Source organism: Poecile atricapillus, chromosome 28, assembly GCF_030490865.1.
Source record: "Poecile atricapillus isolate bPoeAtr1 chromosome 28, bPoeAtr1.hap1, whole genome shotgun sequence".
Lineage (NCBI taxonomy): Eukaryota > Metazoa > Chordata > Aves > Passeriformes > Paridae > Poecile > Poecile atricapillus.
Genome location: NC_081276.1, coordinates 2,728,891 through 2,746,765, shown reverse-complemented (window position 1 = coordinate 2,746,765; position 17,875 = coordinate 2,728,891). Strand labels below are relative to the sequence as shown.

The 17,875-nt window shown below is 51.0% G+C and overlaps 1 protein-coding gene across 3 annotated transcripts in view; it reads right to left on the bottom strand.

Annotated features, from left to right (window-relative positions):
* The window catches only part of SBNO2 (strawberry notch homolog 2), a 47,721-nt gene that overhangs the window by 14,109 nt on the left and 15,737 nt on the right, over nt 1-17,875 (bottom strand). For 2 of the 3 annotated variants that reach the window (XM_058858405.1, XM_058858404.1), the window contains exons 5-15: nt 9,389-9,553; nt 5,654-5,746; nt 5,068-5,164; nt 4,711-4,871; nt 4,179-4,312; nt 3,532-3,622; nt 2,294-2,437; nt 1,710-1,827; nt 1,204-1,309; nt 665-818; nt 128-304 (exon numbers count right to left, since the gene is read on the bottom strand). In XM_058858405.1, the coding sequence (XP_058714388.1) occupies nt 128-304; nt 665-818; nt 1,204-1,309; nt 1,710-1,827; nt 2,294-2,437; nt 3,532-3,622; nt 4,179-4,312; nt 4,711-4,871; nt 5,068-5,164; nt 5,654-5,746; nt 9,389-9,553 (1,440 nt within the window). Of the gene's footprint in view, nt 1-127; nt 305-664; nt 819-1,203; nt 1,310-1,709; nt 1,828-2,293; nt 2,438-3,531; nt 3,623-4,178; nt 4,313-4,710; nt 4,872-5,067; nt 5,165-5,653; nt 5,747-9,388; nt 9,554-13,268; nt 13,487-17,875 lie in introns of all 3 variants that reach the window. The other variant, XM_058858406.1, reaches the window with a different exon arrangement.

The following is a 17,875-nucleotide window of genomic DNA, read 5'->3' as shown; positions in this document are numbered from 1 at the left end:
CAGAAACCCAGACTCCCTTCACTCCGGAGAGAAATCCGGCCTTAAAGAGGTTTGGTCTGGCTGCCAAACCGAGCAATAATTAACTCCCTTTGGTTGCAGGTGAGGCTGGGGGGTGCTGCTCCCATACCTTGTCCCTGGCCAGCTCCTCCTGGGCCAGCTCCACGAGCCGCCGCACCTTGGCGGCGATGCAGAGGTACTTGAAGAAGCGCTGGTGAGCCGACCAGAACTGACCCCACAGCGACTTCCGAGACTCCAGCCCGATGCAGTCGGCTGCCTGCTGGAACACCATCAAGGCCTCTGCCCACTGCAGATAACACCAAGAAGAATGAGTTAATAGAATTCCCATTGTCCCTCCTGCCATGCATGAGGTGACCAGAACAGTTTGAGGGTTGATAATCTGATTTAGAATCGGTGTGCATTGGGCTGGATGAACACTGGTCATCCTCTCCATTAGCACGATGCAGCTGATTTGGTTTGCAAATGTGGAACTTCCAAATAGAAGCAAAAAAGTCTAAGTTCTTTTATTACATCAGCTGAGGATTGTGTACCTCTTTTCCTTCCTATGTCCGAGGTCATGGCCACATTTAGGGGCCTCCCACATAGCAGTGGCTGTGCCCAAAGCATGGTCAGATCTCAGCCTCCCACTACAAGGGGCCCAGCTCACCAGCTTGGCTGCCTTGTCGTAGACAGCCTTGTATTGCTCGTCCAGAGGGATCTCCTCAATCCTGAAGGTCACCCCAGTGAAGCTGAGCTGCCGAGCAATGTACATCCCACTGACCTTCATGTCCATGGCCACGATCTCCATTGCACCAACTCCCCTGGGAGATGACAACAGTTGTGGCACCCACCTTGGAGCCCCAGCTGTGGAACCCCAGCTGTGAAATCCCAGTTCTGAACCCCAGCTGTGGAACCCCAGTTGTGGAACCCCAGCTCTGAGCCCCAGTTGTGAAATCCCAGCTCTGAGCCCCAGCTGTGGAACCCCAGCTGTGAAATCCCAGCTCTGAGCCCCAGCTGTGGAACCCCAGCTGTGAAATCCCAGCTCTGAGCCCCAGCTGCGGGACCCTTCCTCTGCTCCAGGGCAGCACAGAGCAGGTGCTTCTCCAGAACCAGCCCCACCCCAGCTCATGCTGCCCACACCATCCTCAGGCACTGCACCACCTCCCACACAAGGCCCCCTCCTGCACAGGGCTGGACAGGACTCACCTCTTCTCAATCGCGTGCAGGAACTCATCAAAGGCTCGGAATGGGGTTCCCTCCCCCCAGATCCCCAGGCGGCTCATGTAAATCATGTTTTTTGGCTCTGAGGCACCTGTTGGGACAGAAATCACTGTCAGCAAACCCACAGCACTTGGGAATAGTTGTGACTCAAGTGAAGAGAACCTGAAGAGGTTGTCATTTGCCATTGTGCCTTTGGACACCTTTCCAAACACTGCCCTCCCTACATTCAGTGGGTAAGCATCACCAAGCAGCTGGAACAGCTGGCCAGGAACAAGTTAAACTGGAGGGCAATTAATCTGACCCACCAAAAATCACAAAAAACATCAGTGATGGGGCTTGTGGCAGCTCTCAGCACGCTGAGCTCCTCTCTAGCCCTGCAGCACCACTGGCCTCTCCTTACGGATCTCACACACATTCACACCTCAGGGTGCCCCCAGGTGAGAGGGAACTTCTGCCACTCTCACACCCACACCGTGGGCAGAGCAGCTCACCTGTGGCACTGGCATAGACAACCCTTGCTCGAGGCAGCTTGTTCTGCAGGTCCAGCACTGCTTTGCCCATTTTGGTAGAGCTGGCGTTTTTGGCTTTGTGGCATTCATCAAACACAATCTGGAGAGGAGCGTCAGTTAAGGAAAAAGGATCTATTTTCATCCTGGGGATGGGAGCAGACAGAAGATAGAGCCCAGTCTCCTCCAAGCAACTGAACAACCTGTCCCAGTATCAACAAGACTGACTCATGGCCCACACATGGAATTTGCTGGGTTTGCCCATCCCTGTGCTCTTCAGACCCAAAGTCATCCACCCCTCCCTCTCCCTTCCCCTCCAAGATGTGTTTTGTAATACTGAGGGAGAGGAATGCTGAAAAGGTTAATCCCAGCTGCTTCTTCCCCTCCTCCTCTTAACTGCATCCTGGGAGGAGGAGGAGGAGATCTGAGTGTGGGGGATTCCTGTCTCCTGCAGGCACTGGGCTGCTCCCACAGCTGCTCCCTGTGACTTCACAAGCCCCCAAGCTCTTTGTTCCCTGCTGAAGCACAATCACAAGCAGCAGTTTTGTCTCTTGGTTTCATAAGGATACAACTCCCTCAAAGTTTTCCCTGCACCACTCCAAAATCTGTTTTAAGCGTGTCCTGTGCTGTCCCCCGGCCTGGCTTTCACCGATCAGCGCTGAGTAGGTGGCAAAGAGGACTCCTTCTGAGGTAGCTGTGTCACCGTATTTAATCTGCAGGAAGAAAAGAGCAGGAGCACAAACACACACACACACTGTGATTGCTGTCCCCAGCATGTCACACCCATCCCTACCCACATTCCATGCCGTGCTGGACACATTCCCGCTCTGAGAACAAATCCCAGCCTGAGCTCAGAACAGGCAAAAAGCTGCTGATAGCTGATGTCTTCAGCATTTGTGTTTGGCACTGAAATATGGTGATGACAGGGACTGTAAATGCCTAGAGAAGTGGCACAGCCAATGTGTCAGCACATCTGGAAGTCTGCAGTGAACTGTGGGGACTGCACAAGGACATAGATTTTCTGGCAAAAAAAGTGCTTCCTTTTTTTTTAAGCAACTGTTTAGAGTCTTTCACTGCTTTGACCCTTCCTGTTTGTTTTAATTCATTCTAGAAAATAATTTTCTCTTTGAGCAAGTGAGATTGTTGCTTGTCTTGCTGCCATGGATCACACATGTAATGAAATACAAGACAGGGGGAGGGAAAACCCCTGATCACAAGCTGAGGAAAGTTCCATTTGAAGTCCTTTGGGGCTGAAAACAAAATCCCTTTCAACCTCCAAGTGGAGCACATTCAGAGCTGTCACAAACACCTGTAATTTCTATGGACTTTGTAAGAGCTGGTTGTTCAATACCATTAAAACCAGAGGAGAGGATTTAAGTCAACTGGGAGACACCAGACAGAGACTCAACCACAGGCCCCAACAGACACCAGTCTGGGCATCTCTGTGCTCCCTACAGCTTTGAGAAGTGTTTCCAAGAACCAGCACTGGGAAAAGCTGGCCCAGCAGAGCAGAACATGTCTCACAGAGCTGTTCTCTCCACAGGATTCTTTAGGAATGGTGAAGAAGGTTCCAGCTCTGCTGTACTTGCACTCGCCTGCAGACACTTCCCACTCCCTGCAGGGAACAACTCTGTGCTCCCTGTGCAGCTCCACAATAAAAATAGCTGGAGCCCTGAGTGGGAAGAGCTGGCTGGGAGGAGGGAACAGAGGCTCTGCTGCTGCCTGAGCCTCGTCCTGATCCACGTGCTCAGCCAGAGCCTCCAACTGCTCCTGGGGGCTGATTTCAGAGCAGCAGTGCAGCTCCTACCTTGTTCAGAGCATGCACAGGAATGTGGGAGGCCTCGATGTCCTTCAGGTCTCTCTCAGCATCGTATTTGAGATCATTGGAGACGCTGAACCTGTGAAGGAGGTGTGGGGTGGTTATCTCCTCCTGGGGCTGCTTATCTCCCCCAGCAGTTGGGGCTGGCTATGTCCCCGGGGAGTCAGAGCACACGGTGATTAACAGCTCTGACTAAAGCAGGAGGAGCTGTGCAGAGCTCTCTCATCTCCCACTGCCCACACATCCCAGTGTGAGATCTGACAGCCCGTCTGCCCCTCGGCACAGGCTGTCATCTGCAGCAAAACCCCGTATTCCTGCACCCTGGAAGCCCAGGAACAACCCTCCACCAGTCCAGGGAGAGCAGGGCAAGGCTCGACATCTCACCCCAAGGAGCACAAAACCTGCTATTTCACAGTGACTCATTCTCCATCCCTGCTGCAGGGGGAATATTCCCATTTCACAGGCAGCAGTCAGGCACTAAGAGGTGGAAACGACTTACCCAAGGCCACAGCATGACTCAACTCTGAAGCCAGCATCAGCACTAAAGAATTCCTTACTTCCAGATCCAAACTAACTCCAAGGTCTTACGGGAAAAGAGGGAAAAAAAACCAAAACCAAAAACCCCAACAACTTACCACAGCGCTTTTTTCCTCCCTTTCAGATAATTTTCAAAGATGATGCCCGCAACAGTCCTGCCCTTCCCGACTCCGGCACCGTCCCCAATCAGAAACCCAGCTCGCTGCCCATTGGGCAATAAAACTTCATGTTGCTGCAAAATCAAGAACAGAACTGAAAATTAAACGAGATTTGCCTTTGCTAAGAACTTTGATGTGAGCACCACTTAACCCTTTCATTCATCCCACGGATGCACGTGCACTGCTCAGCCAAACGACAGCAGGAAAGGTCAGGGGTCATGGTCAAGTTCACAAGTTCATGGAAAAGGCCCCCAAAATGTAAAGCCCTCTGCAAGAAAAGCCCAGGGTTCTTGCCTCTTAGGGAAACAGATGCCACAGAAGCCCCTGGCTTAAGATAATCCTTCAAAAGGCATTTAAAATGCCAAAGGAGTTTCATCACCCGCATTACAGTCATTTTAAAACACATGTGAACACCTGTTCTTGAAAGAGGCATTTTCCTTCAGGTGTGGGACACCTGAGGTGCAGGAGGTACCTGGCAGGCATAGATGATGGCTTCCAGCTGTAGTGCAGACAGGGAGCCTTTGTCAGCCACGGAGCAGGGCAGGGAAAGGCTGTAGGTGATGTCAGGTGGGGGGACACTGGACAGAGTGCTTGTCTCAACCACCAGGTCTGGATGGTGCTTCCCAATCTTGGCTAAAAGACAACAGAACACAGGTCAGCCAAGGTCTTTACTCCCAGGAGCACCTCAGAGCTCATCACCCAGCTGGAGCCCCAGGCACTGCAGAGTTCTCCTAGAAAACCACAAGCCTGGGAGGTGCCACAACAAACACACAATTTCGTTAGGTTGGTCCACAATGGAATGAACAGAACTTCTCAGGGCAACACTCACACTTTGAAGGGATATATTCTGCATAGGTCTCCGTCTGCCCCAACTCTTCTGTTTCTTCCTCCTCACCTTCATCTTCCTCCTCTGCAGGAGCCTGAGACTGAAGAAAACAGCATTGACCCAATGTTAATGTTCTTGCTGAGCTACAGACATGCGTGGTGCTGTGCCCAGCCTCAAACTGCCACTGAAACCATCCCCCAAAGCCACAACTCCCCTAAACACAGTCCATCTCATTCCCAGATTAAGGAAAGCCATCACTGGGAGCCCACCCCAGGAGCTGTAAGAGCTGCCCAATGCCTGGTTCTCACCAAACTGGGGAGAAATGTTTGCACCACTCTTGGCATGGGCTGTGTGAGCCCTGCCCAACCTGCCCTGAGCTTTACACCCAGGACTGTGTCCACAGCAAAGTCCTAAGAGCCCAAAGTGTCCCTTAACACAGCGAGGTTCCCCTCTGGGAAATGTAACATTTCTGGGAAAGGGCAGGGATTTGTGCCTGAGTTTCTTATCTCACTCCCTCTGAAGGGAAAAAGGTTGGGAGTGCTCCCCCCAGCACTGGGATGTCACCAGGAGCATCCAGCACGGCTCTCACCTGGTAGCTGATGAGGAGTGGGGTGTTGGGGACAGCAGAAACGTGGTCACTGGAGCTGTTCAGGCCAGGGAATGATGCACTGGGTGAGAACAGCTGCAACACAGAGGGTGCAGGTGAGGAAGGGCAAACAAGGGGATGCACCAGCAAAGATCCTTGGACACTGATCTCTGCTCCATGCAGCTAGGAGAGAGCTCCCAAGACACTCCACAAGGAGAGACAGCTCCCAAGATACTCCAGGCTGAGGAGAGCCTTTGTCTGCTCCCACACAAACAAATTCACCCTGGAATTTCCCGACAGAGAGCAGGGTCAGGCCAGCAGCTCGTGGCATCCAAAGCAATCAGCAACTCCAGGAGTAGCACTACTCCAAGTTTACAGCCTGTGCAGAGCGCCAGGCTCAATGACAGACCCATGCTCCACCAGCAGCAGAGAAAGATGGGAAGTTCTTAGGCATAAACACTCCTATTTTTAAATAAAATTAAAGAAAAATAAAAAGAAGAAAGAAAAAACCCACCCTCCATTCCTGGAAGGCTGAGTCAGAATTACCAGAAGGAAGCTGGACAGAAGAAGTGTTTTCAGTGCCAGCAAATCTGGAGAGCAGGTGAAACATCCCCACCTACAAATCCAAGCTCAGTTTGGCCTGAGCCAGGAGTAGCCAGGAGCTGCTGGAAGGGCAGGATGTGTTCTTGCAGCTCCAGCAGCAGGAAGTCAATGCAAGGCTGAGTTTCCATCACAAAAATCCCCAAAGTACAAACTTTTGCTATCCTGACCCAGCTTTGGCACTCAGCATTCCATCTCGGGAATTGCAGCAGAAGCAACAGGAACCTCAGCTGTGCAGAGAATTTGAAATCCACCCACACAGGTGAGAATGTGCTGTGAGGGCCAAATCAGGTGGGAGCAGGAGCTGCAGTGGGAGATGGATCATCCACCTGTACAATTCCTGCCTTTCCCTACCCTCCCTCACCTCCTGGTTTGATTTTCTCCTCCCTCTGTGCTAATCCAGAGAAGAGGAACACAGATCCACAAGAGCACATGGCTGGAAGCAGGAGAGAGACTGACAATTGCACAATCACAGCCTCGCTCTTACTCCACTTTTTTCCTCTCTGCATTATTCTCCATTTTGTCCCACCTTGCCATGAGTTCCCTGGGAAGGGAATCAGTCCCACGTGGCTGCCAAGCCAATCTCCCTCTGTGTAAATCCCTTCCCTGGGTTCTGAGCTGGGAGAAGGCTGCTCACATCTCAAACAGACTGTGAATGAGCAACAAAAAACTGCATCAGCAGCTCACAAATTCCAGTCACAGGCTTCCAAGGCTGGGCTGTGCTTCCCAGCCTTAAAAACACTGGGAATGTGTGAGATGGATGACAGAAAACACAATGTATGACAGGGACTATTTTTAAAAGGTTATTTCACAACTCCATTACAATCAAAGCTGTTTTGTCTGCTGCTCCTGCAAATATTTCACAGGGTGGCAGCTCCCCCCTCTCTGCCCATTCCTGAGTGATAAACAGAGCCAACATATTGGATACAGCTCCTTTCCCTGGGATAACAGCTCTCCCCACAGGCACACGGAGGCAGTTCTGTGTCCAGCCCTTTCCACTTTGATCCCAAACCACCTCCAGCTTCAGGGCTGGGCACCTCAATCCAGGGGTTCTCAGTGAGCTGGGAATGTTTATTTTTAAAGAGCACAAAGCTGTTCTTGTACCTGGGATCTACAGGTGGGTCTACCCCAGGATGCATCCAGCTTGGCTCCTGGGAAGTCCCATGCATCAAAAGTGAGAGAGACTGATGTTTCTGCTCTGTTCTGGGTCTCAGACAAAAGTTCTGGGAAAACTACATTCCTGATAACCCAGCAGCAGGCTGTGGGTCAGAGCTGGCTGCACAGACACAGCTGAGGGATGTCCTGCCTCACAGGAATCAGGATGTAAAAAATGGTGACTGAGTTCCACCACAGTAGCTTAGTGACTGCTCTGGCTGCTCAAAAGGCAAAATTCCTGCAATTCTATGGAAAACTATGATGGTGTGGTGATGTGGGGAGGGACAAGATTATCTAAAATGCTGATATCCCACACCAATGTGCAGAGGCCAATGGTGAGTCAATCTGGCAATTCTTTCACTCAGTGTCCCGGTACATGGTACCACTTCCACGCAAAAATGAAACCAAAATCTCCTGTCCAGGATGCACCTCACTGACACCACCTCAGGAAAAGTTACTTTGTTAAAAAACAGCCAAAAAAAGCAGCAACTCTGCCCCAACTGCCTCAGCAAACACAGATAAGACAACAGTTAAAATTAGCTGGAGATTCCTTTCCAAAGGAAGTCATTTATAAATGGAATTCCAAGGAGTTAATTGGCCTTATCTGAGCCCAAAAGCTCAGCAGGACACAAAGGGCGAGGGCAGGACGTGAGGAACAGCATGGGACACAAGGGACAGGGACAAGGAACAGTACAGGGACAAGGACTCTGCTGAAGATCCTGCTGTGCTCACACAAGTCAGTCTCACACTTACACAACGTTTATTTCTCCCTTGTTTTCTTCATGCTGAATTTAGAACAGCATTTCCCAGTAAGTTTTTGTTGTGCACCCCACAGACACAGAACTCCAGGATTTTCTAGGCACTGAAAGCCTCAGCCAGAGTTGAGATGTTTGGAAAGAGGCTGCCACAGAACCATTTCTGTAGGGATTTGGACTTCTGCATAAAAACCCAACACTAATATGAGAACAGGAGCAACACAGCACGTGTCTCCTCTGTCCTGGGGGATTCATCTGCTCTCCACCAATTTGCACGCCTGGGATGTCTGCAGCCATCTCTTGCATTCCAATAGCTCAGCTCTCTTCCTGCTGCCTCAAACTGCAAGTTCCAACTGGTCTGAGGCTTGCAGACCACACAGGGAAGCACAGTCAGAGACACTGAGCACAGCAGAGCCTCCAAATGTAGCAGTGACTACCCCAGTTGTCTCCTGGGGTGGCCACTTTGGGTGGTTTTCTCTCATTCTTCCCAAGAGAGTGACCTACAATGGAAATGTGAGCCACAGATGGACAGGCACGGCAAGAGCTGAGACTCAGATCCAGTGGATGTGGATGATGTGGCTCCAACAACCTCCAGAGCCAGCTGGTGCCTGTGGTGCCCATGTCAGTTCCCCAGCTGAGGCAGAGCAGAAGGCTGGTGAAAATGCCCCAAAATGCCCTCAATCAGGTGATGCTGAAGGACTGCAGGCAGCTCCCACACCCCAGAAAACTCTGGGATGTAAAAGCTTGCAGGGACTTGGACTCACAAAGTAAACACAAGTGGTGAGTCTTAAGCTGAGACAGTTATTTAGTCATTGTTACTGAACTATTTGCCCTGGTGAACAAACAAAAGGTGCTGCTGGGGGAAGTTGATGATCCATGTCAGGGTGGTTTTCCTGGAGTCCATCCCTTCAGAGCTCCTGAGCACCCTGGAGCTACTGAATGTTTTAGGGATAGATCATCCTCAGGATGCACCTACCTGCCAGGAGAAAGAGCTACTGCCTGCACTGCACTCTGCAAGAGTGCATGAATCCCTCTGACACAGGATTCCCTCCTGCTTCCAGGAGACTGAACACCACTTCACCCCTTCCCTCCTCCAGTGAAGTTGGTAACAGCGGAATAACATCGGAAAAAAATGGGTTGGTTTCTTAATTCCTTGGTAAAACCCTCACGAGATGAAGCCTGAGGTACCTCCTGTCTGCTGGGAGGATGGGAAAGGAGCAGCCCCTACCTCGATCTGGTTCTGCTGCGGTGTGTTCACATCCCATAGTGTTGGCACGTGGTTCAGGCTGTCGGCGGGCAGGAAGTCCTTGGGATCCGCGATGTCCGAGAGGGAATCCGCAGGGGATGAAAAGAGGGAGTTGTTGTTGGAGAGCTCATCGAGGTATGAAGAATCCTGGAACAGAGGCATAGCCATGGTTGGAGGAGGCAGGATGAGACCAGAGAGTTTCTTCCTCACTCAGCCAGCGAGTTCTGATTTCTCGCTGCTCAATGAGTGGCTCCGCTACTTTGCGCTCCACAGATTCCAGAAATTAACCTGGAACTGAGGATATGCTCTGTGGTGCTGCTTGAAAATCTGTTTATTGAAAAAGCAGGAAAAGCCCTGCTCAGGAGTGTGGGTACATGGTCAAGGCTGACTCGGGCTGTGCACATCCCTGCACCATGGGCTGGGAGAGAGAGAAGCATCCAACAGGGCATCACTCAACTCCACTTTGTGCTTGGTTAAAAAAGGCTGCTGAGGGGTGCAAAAGCTTCAGCTTGACCCCAAAGGATTTAATTAGTGTGCAGGGACCCCCAGAGATCCAGCTACACTCGATCACAGCGTGGCTATTTCACTGCAATTTCCGATGTGGCACTACCTGGAGCCTGTAGGAAACATCCCTCTCCTCCTGTTCTGCACACACCAGGCTGCCAGGAGCAGGGGAAGGAGTGCTGCTTTCACCTGGATTTGAATCTAGGTAAATCCAGGCAGATCTACCAATCCTCTTCCCAAGGGCCAGCCCCAGCCTGGATAAGGAATGTGCTTCAGCAACAGGGACCAGGCTTTGCCCCTGCTCTTTTTCTGGTGACTGGGCTGGATGGTTTGCAACTGTTTGATTTGGTGCCAGCCCAGGGATGCTGTCTGTTTGAGTCACACAGACTTTGGCTCAGAAAGAGCCATCAATCCCCTCCCTAACATCAAGCACTGCTCTGGTTTCCCCATTTCAGGTGGTGAGAACCAAGAGCCAATAAGCACTTCTTGCTCTGCATTCTTCACTGTGGCACAGACTCTGCCCCTTCCCCAGCTCCATCCCATCACCTCAGCCCTTCTCCCACACCAAACAGCAATTTTCAAATTTTGTCAAAGCAGAAAAGCTAATGTATTACAGAGCAATGTATTTACAACACCAAACTGCAGCACTCAGGTCTGGCCAGAGATGAGCCTCTGTCCCTGAGGGAAAGGCAAATCTGTCTTGGTGGCCCCACAGATGCTGCCAACGTGGGTGAGTCTGTGGTTCCTCACAGCCCAGCCAGAACACCAGGGTAACCCACCAGGCTGCTGCCAGCAGAGCCAGGGGCTGGTACAGGAGGAATCACTGCTCACTTCCAGTAAAGGGCCAATTTCCCACTACAGGCAGAAAGGCAGCCAAAGACTCTTAAAAGTCACTTAGCCCTGCCTGACATAAACCCACGAGCAGCTGAGCCTGGCCGTGCTGTTCCCAAGGGCTTCAGGCCAAGAGCTGGGTCAGACCCCCCTGACTGCTATCAAAAGCTATGGGCTTGCAGTGCTCCAACCACTGGGATGTGTTCCCTTCCTCTTCCTCCCAGGGATGTCTCGTTTGGCCAGTGTGTGTGCCCTGAAGCCATCAGTGCAGGTGCTGGAAGCACTCCAGCAATGGCAGGTGTGATGTGGGGAGTTTGGATTCCTCAGTTACCAACTGGTGGACCTAAAGACTCAGGGAATGAATGCAGCACTTCCTGGGCAGCTCCTGCTATTTCTGTGGCTATTTTAGGATTACCCAGAAATCAAGGTATGCAGAGACTGAACAGGCACCCGGATTTATCACCTTGGAATTAAGGGATCTCTGGACCCCCCCTTCACACTTGAGAAAGCAGAAGAACACTTGGGTGGGTCTGGCCACGGCCAAGAGCGAGTGGCCTGTGCAGGAGCCAGATGGTCCCAGATCCCACCCAGTCCCATTGCTGAGACACTTCCAAGCAGGGTTTGTTCACCTGCAAAGGGCACTGACAGAGGCTGGGGCAGGAGGAAACATCTGCACACCCATGTCATGGCAGGGGAGGCTGTGGGGCAGCACAAAGTGGCCATGGGGTTCCAACAATAGGAAAGGGCTGGGCTGGAATAGCAACAGGATATGGGAAAGCCTCGTGACCCAACCCAAGATATTCCAGCAAATGTCACCCAGCCCCTTCCATGCCCAGGGAAGGCTCCAGCCCCAGCACTGGGCTGAACTGGGGAGAGGAAACCAGCCTCCAAGGCAGAGGGAGGACAATACTCCTGGAAGTGATGCAGTGATCCCATCCTCTGCCAGCATTACGAGGCATTAGTCACAAACTTCCAGAGTCTCTCGTTTGTCTTAACTAATTGCATTATCTAAAGACTACTAAAGTTAATCACCTGCCAGCTTCCCTGCCCCAAGAACTTCCACCACCTCTGTAAATTTATCAAACCCAGGGTAATTGTTTAACACAAGGCCATGGATAACCAGTAGAAACCATGCCTGGACAAATCACACCACTGGTTTATCTGCTACAAAAAGGAGCAGCTGCCTTGGTGACCTCAGGGGAAAAAAGAAGGATCACCTCAACCAAAAGCCCATGGTGAAGGTCAGCTCAGGCACTGGGGTTTGAAATATATAATTTTGTCCCTATTTCAGATGGATTAATCAGAACTTTAAGTTTTTCTCATTAGAAACATGAGGTTCTACACTAACAGCACTTCTGTTTCAGTGGAAGTTGAATTTCTGCACCAGATGGAAGTTGTCCTGACAGGCAGGATCTTTATTTCAGATACTTTTCTACAACTGTTTTTTACATAAATCTCATTCCTGGAATTCAGCATCTTTGTGGTATCCTCTGGACTGGCCCCAGAAGGTCCAGGCCTCTCCTGGGTCAAGGACCCACAGCTGGAGACAGAGCTGCAGGTTGGTCCCAGAGCAAAGGACCACCTGATGCTACTGTGGCACATGGTACTCCTGTCCTTATCCCAAAATTGAGATTATCAAACAATTATCTCCCTAGAAAAGATAAGGAAAAAATCAGGGTACCTCAGCCCAGACACTTGATCTTTCTCCAAGCCCCTGGGAACAGCTCAGCTCCCTCAGTCAAAACAAAGTGTTAAAAATAATGAAAGAACAGGTGAAGTCTAAATACAGACAGAACAAGCATCCTAAAAATATTTTTTTTTCCATCAAGCCATCAATAGAAATGGTTTATTTTCTCACAATCCAGACACTGAGGAAACAGTGTCTGCAGAGCAGCTCTGGATGACTGCACTGCAGAGCACCCAGGTGAAGAGGGGGTTTTATTAAAAACCCAAAACCCTGTCGATATACCCAAATACACACCCACAACCACAGCCACACTTCCAGCCAAGACAGATTTGGCACCTCAAAAGTCACAAATTTAGCAAATTATTATTCAGGAGTAACCAAATCAGCAGCTGGAGATGATCACTATAAAATCTTTTAGCTGCCAAACCCCAAAGTCTGTCTAAATTTGGGGACATAAACTTGCAGTGTGGAGGGTTTAGCTCTGGCTGGATGGTGCTCCCCTCACTTCCTGCATCAACTTTGGAAATAAAACCCCTCAAAGCCATCACACGTACACAAACACATGGATCAATCCTCAGACAGCTCCTTCTCTCCAAATTCCACACTCAGTGACCAAGTTCTGACTGACAGAATAGCGTCCAGGAATGCACATTCCAGCGAAACAGAAATCACATCTTTGGGACAAAATAAAAAATAAAATCTATTCCCGGTACCCAACGTGGAGAGGTGTCACTCCCAAAACTCTGCAGCCACTGCACAACTCCCTGGAGACCAAATGCACAAGGAATTCCACGGAGGAGGAGGAGGAGGAGGAAAAACCCAGGAAAAATGAGGCTTTACCTTGTAGAGAGACGGGAACTTCAGCCAGAACTGCATTTGGGACATTTTAGAGCAGCATTCGGGGGGCTGTCGGTGCGGGAGGCAGCAGCAGGGGGAGGGTGCTCAGTGGAAAGTGGAGAAAGGTCCATTCACGGCCCGGGCTCATCGGGGGGCTTTAAAAGCCAACATGCAGCAGCCAGAGGAGGGAAAATGGAGACTCAGGGCCCGGCAGAGCTGTCCTGCACCCGGAGATTTGCATAGACTGTTTAGTCACGACGAGAGGGCTCTTACTTCCTCTAAGTCCAGGGCTGACTTTCAGGAAATGATGCCTGCTTGGTAAGTCAGTGAAATTACTGGCAGTGCGAGGAGAATTACTGTACGTGGTGTAATCCAACCACAGAGCACAGTAAACAGCGCCAGGCTCTGCAGAGCCAGAGGGCTCCGGGCTCCCTTCGCTCCCCTCCCCGGCCACCCAAAGCCAGACTTTGTCCCCCTGGCACCCCTTCCTCTGAGCTGGGGGTCCTGCCCTCCTGCCCCCCCGTCCTCCCTCCCCTGATTTCAGGGTTCAGGTGATGTGGGTGAAGGGATAAAGCTCATGAGGAGTATTCCCATGTTGGTGTCCCCCCCCTCCAAGAGCTCTATTTGTCTTTGGTGTCTGCCCCACCCCAAATCGTGCCTTTAGAAATCTAAAGGAGTGGCTCATTCTCTTCCCTTTCCTCCCAGGATCACTGTTATTTCCCAGGGACCGTTGCCTCCTCTTTCCAAGGCTTTCTCCCTTTTAACTTTAACAGTTTTGGTAACAGAAATAAGCAAAATTTCTGGTGGGAAAGAGAAAAGGACATCTGAAAGGGATGTAAACTTTATGAATGTCTCCTCCAACACCACTGGAGATTAAAGGAATCATCCAAAGAATCCCCCACCCTCTGGAAAATCCCTGGGAACTGTCGTGTTTGTTTTGGGTGCAAGAGGCTCCTGTTTGCTCTTCCCTGGCAGGGCTGGTGGCAGGGTCACTTCCAGTTTGCCCAGCAAACCCAGCAGAGCACGGATCCAGCAGTGCATGTGCTGGGAACGGGGAAGGAGAGGAGCCCTGACTGCTCTGAGTGTCTCCATCCCGGCTCCCAGTCCTTCCAGGCACCCACGGCACGGCTTCAAGGGAGCACAGCTCGTTCTGTGTCTGAGCTGCTGTGGCTGTCACTGCTCAGGCAGCTCCTCTCAGGGCCTTGTGCCGGGAACAGCTGGAAAATCCCGTCTTTATCAGGCACTGCTCAAAAAGAGCAGAGCTTTGGAGTGGAAGAAGGCACAAAGTCCTAGCAGGCCCATGAGAGGGGTGAGCAGACAAAGCCTTCCAGGAAGAGAGTTGAGCAAAGGAATTGTGCTTTATGCCATCAGATGAGGAAGGAGGATGGGCCCCTCCAAGGAAAACTCGCCAGGTTCTGAGGCTGGAAAACCACCCAGAGGGCAAATATCCCCAGCAGGGCTCGTTTCCAAGGGCAGAACTCTCCCAGCACTGTGACTCCACAGGGATTGAGACAACAGTGAGGATCCACACTCAACACACCTAGTCCAGGAGGTTTCTTCAATAAGTAAATGGGAAAGAAAAACACCTTTTCCCTGGCACAAGTACTGCTGTGGCAGGGTCTGCAGTCACAGATGGGGCTCCCAGGAGGAGCTGGAGCATCTGCTGGCTCCCTGTTCCCAGGACCCATCTCACCTGCCAGGGGAGGCTGCAAGCAGCACCTCCCTGAGAGCCAGCAGAACGTCCTGCAGGGACCACAGTGACAACAGAATTTGGTTTCTGTGGGCAGCAGGCTCGGGATAGAGAAAGGCTGAGGGTTCTCCAGGCTCCTTTTCTCTGAATTTGCTGTATTTAAGAGCAGGCTCTGCTGGCTCGTGGGGCAGGTGCTTTAATGACACATATGGAGTGAAGAGGCAGAATTTATTTCTGAAATGTCTTAATTAGCAGCTTGCTGTGTGACCTTGACTGAACCACGATGTCCTGCCTGAGCCAATTTCTGCAACCTTTGGAAGAGCACATGGATTATTTCCTCTTCCTTTTCTGTCAGTGGGGCAAAATGCAGACATGAGAGACCTGTGCTGCCGGAGGAAGTGGGAACACGGCGCAGATACCCAGGGCTGCTGCATTGATTTTGCAAGACCACAGCAGTGTAATCACCACGGGGAAGATAAACCACTGTGGAACCACCACCTGGAATATTCCCAGCCTGTCCGAGGGGAGAGGCAATCCTGCTCCCCACAATTCACCCAAGAACACGTGTGCTGACAGAAACACAAGGAAAGCAGGATTATCCCAGCACTCACATCTGACTTTTTCCCTTGCAGCCAAGCCCAGGGAGTCGCTGTGCTGGGGAACCTTCTGCACCCCCTGACTCAGACCAACTCTGCTTTGAATTAAAGCATCTATTTTCAACCATGTCCCCATGGTCTGCTATTGGATTCTATTACCAGCACTTTTAAGAGCACTGAGCGTTTCAGACTGGCTTTTCCCGCTTTAGTTGGCTTTGGGAAGGAAGGAGGCAGGGAATGGTGCCTGCCAAGAAACTCAGAAGGCAGATCTCCATCCCTCCTGCCCAGAGTGGACATCTCTGCTTGGAGGCAGCAACACAGATAAAAACTATCAAGACTGGAATGGAGGGGGATATCTGAGCCCTCCAGGCTCTTTTACCCTTCTCTCCAGGGCCACAGGCATCTGAGGGGGCTTCTGCCATCCACTGACAACAAATTATACCTCAAAAGCTGAATTGTACCTCCCCTCCTCCTGGGAACCAGCTCAGGGTGCCTGAGCACCCCAAGCCTTTAGTCAGTGCACAGTGAGCTGTTATAACCACAGCCTTCACTTTCCTTACCTCAGGCCTGCAGGATGTGTCAGGTATCTCACCCAGAGGGGTTATAAAGTGTTATTACATCAGCCCACACCCCAAACCTGCAGTGCAGAAACAAAGACACGAGCACACTTGTTCTCCCAAGGCCAAGAGCCAGGTAACTGCCTGCAAATAGATTTTAATGTCTGTGTTCCCTGTAGACATAACTCCAGGACAGCAACAGAAGTTCCAGGACGTTTCTTATTCCAGGAAACTCTTTGTTTCAGCCACAATCAAGTGTTCCATATAATTTAATAACTGTTGCATTGATTTCTCCTAAATCACCCCAGCTCTGTGCACTGCAGCACTTCTAAAAATTAATACTTTACTTAAGAGCGGGTTAATTTCTCCTCCTGCTTAAACAAGGAAGATTAACAGGAGATTGCAAGGGGCTGGTGGTGAGGAGAGGGCTGGTTTATGATTAACACGTGCGGCCAGGAGCCCCCATCCAGCAGAGCAGATCAAACAAGGCTGTAACTGCATCTTTACAGCATTACTGAAGGTGACTCTGCCCAGGAGTAGGCAATTCCTCCTGGCCCACAGGATAAATCCATCTGGCCTGATCTCCTGCCTCCAGCCCAAGCATAATCCATGTTTTAAGAAGGGGACCAGAGCTCCTCCCAAAGCATTTACACTCAGAGCTGCTTCACTGAGGGGAGAAGGAGGATCTGCAGAGTCCCCTGCACACCCACTGTGTTCCCAGCTCCACCTTCCCCTGGAGCTGCTCCCCTTCCCCTGGAGCTGCTCCCCTTCCCAGGTTTATTTCTCAGTGCACCTCAAGGCATATGAAGTCAGCAGAGGAGGTTTCTGTGTGTTCAGCAAAGTCCTGTTCTGGAGCCACAAGTCACACAAAATTAGGCAAGGGGAACACAGACTGCCAGCAAAGGCCATCAGAGATAACGGAGAGCTCACAGGAATTCGGCAGAGTCTGTGTTTCAACTAATTATAAACTGACCAGGGCAGTGAAGTTGAAGAAAAAAATCTGTGGTGGCCAAGGGGAGCAGGAATGCTCTCCTAGAGCAGGATGCTTTGACTCTGTAAGGCTCTGGGGACAGACACAGCTCACAGGGACAACACAGACCAGAGGATAAGTTAAACCCACCTGGATTCAATGTTTTCTTATTGCAATTAACAGCTCTCACCATCAGTGTCACAAGACAGCACCACCACGGCCACAGTGCCTTTGCAGAGCTGCTGCCCACGAGTGCCAGATCCCAGCTCAGCAGCACCTGGGACTGCAGGAATAACCAGCAGGAACAGAGGGAAGCAAAAGAAACCAAACCCTGCTTCTCTGAGGACTCTGATTTGTAGGGACACGTGGGCAGTCCGTAGACTTTTCCATAAGGAGGTGGCACCATGTGGTTGGGATGAGACTTTGGCTGAAGACAACAGTTCCCAAGACCAGAAACGCTGTCAGACCCAACGTGGCCTCCCAGAACTATTTTCTGAACCTCCGTTCAAGCCACTTGTTTATATAAAAAATGCCAACAGATCGGCAAGGATGAATCACCCAGGAGCAAGCCAGAACCCAAAAATATTGTGGAGGAAACAAGTTCAAGTTCACATCAGGCTGTTCTGGCCATGCAGCAAAGCACCTTCCCCACTCAGCAAGATGAATGGTTCAGCTACAGAGAAACTCCCAGAGCCACTAGAAAATGTGGTAATTTCCACTCTCAGCATCCCCAGGTCAGCAAAGCCTTTGCACTCTGCAGGACCAGGACCCCCAGACAAAACGTGGAAGGATGAGGA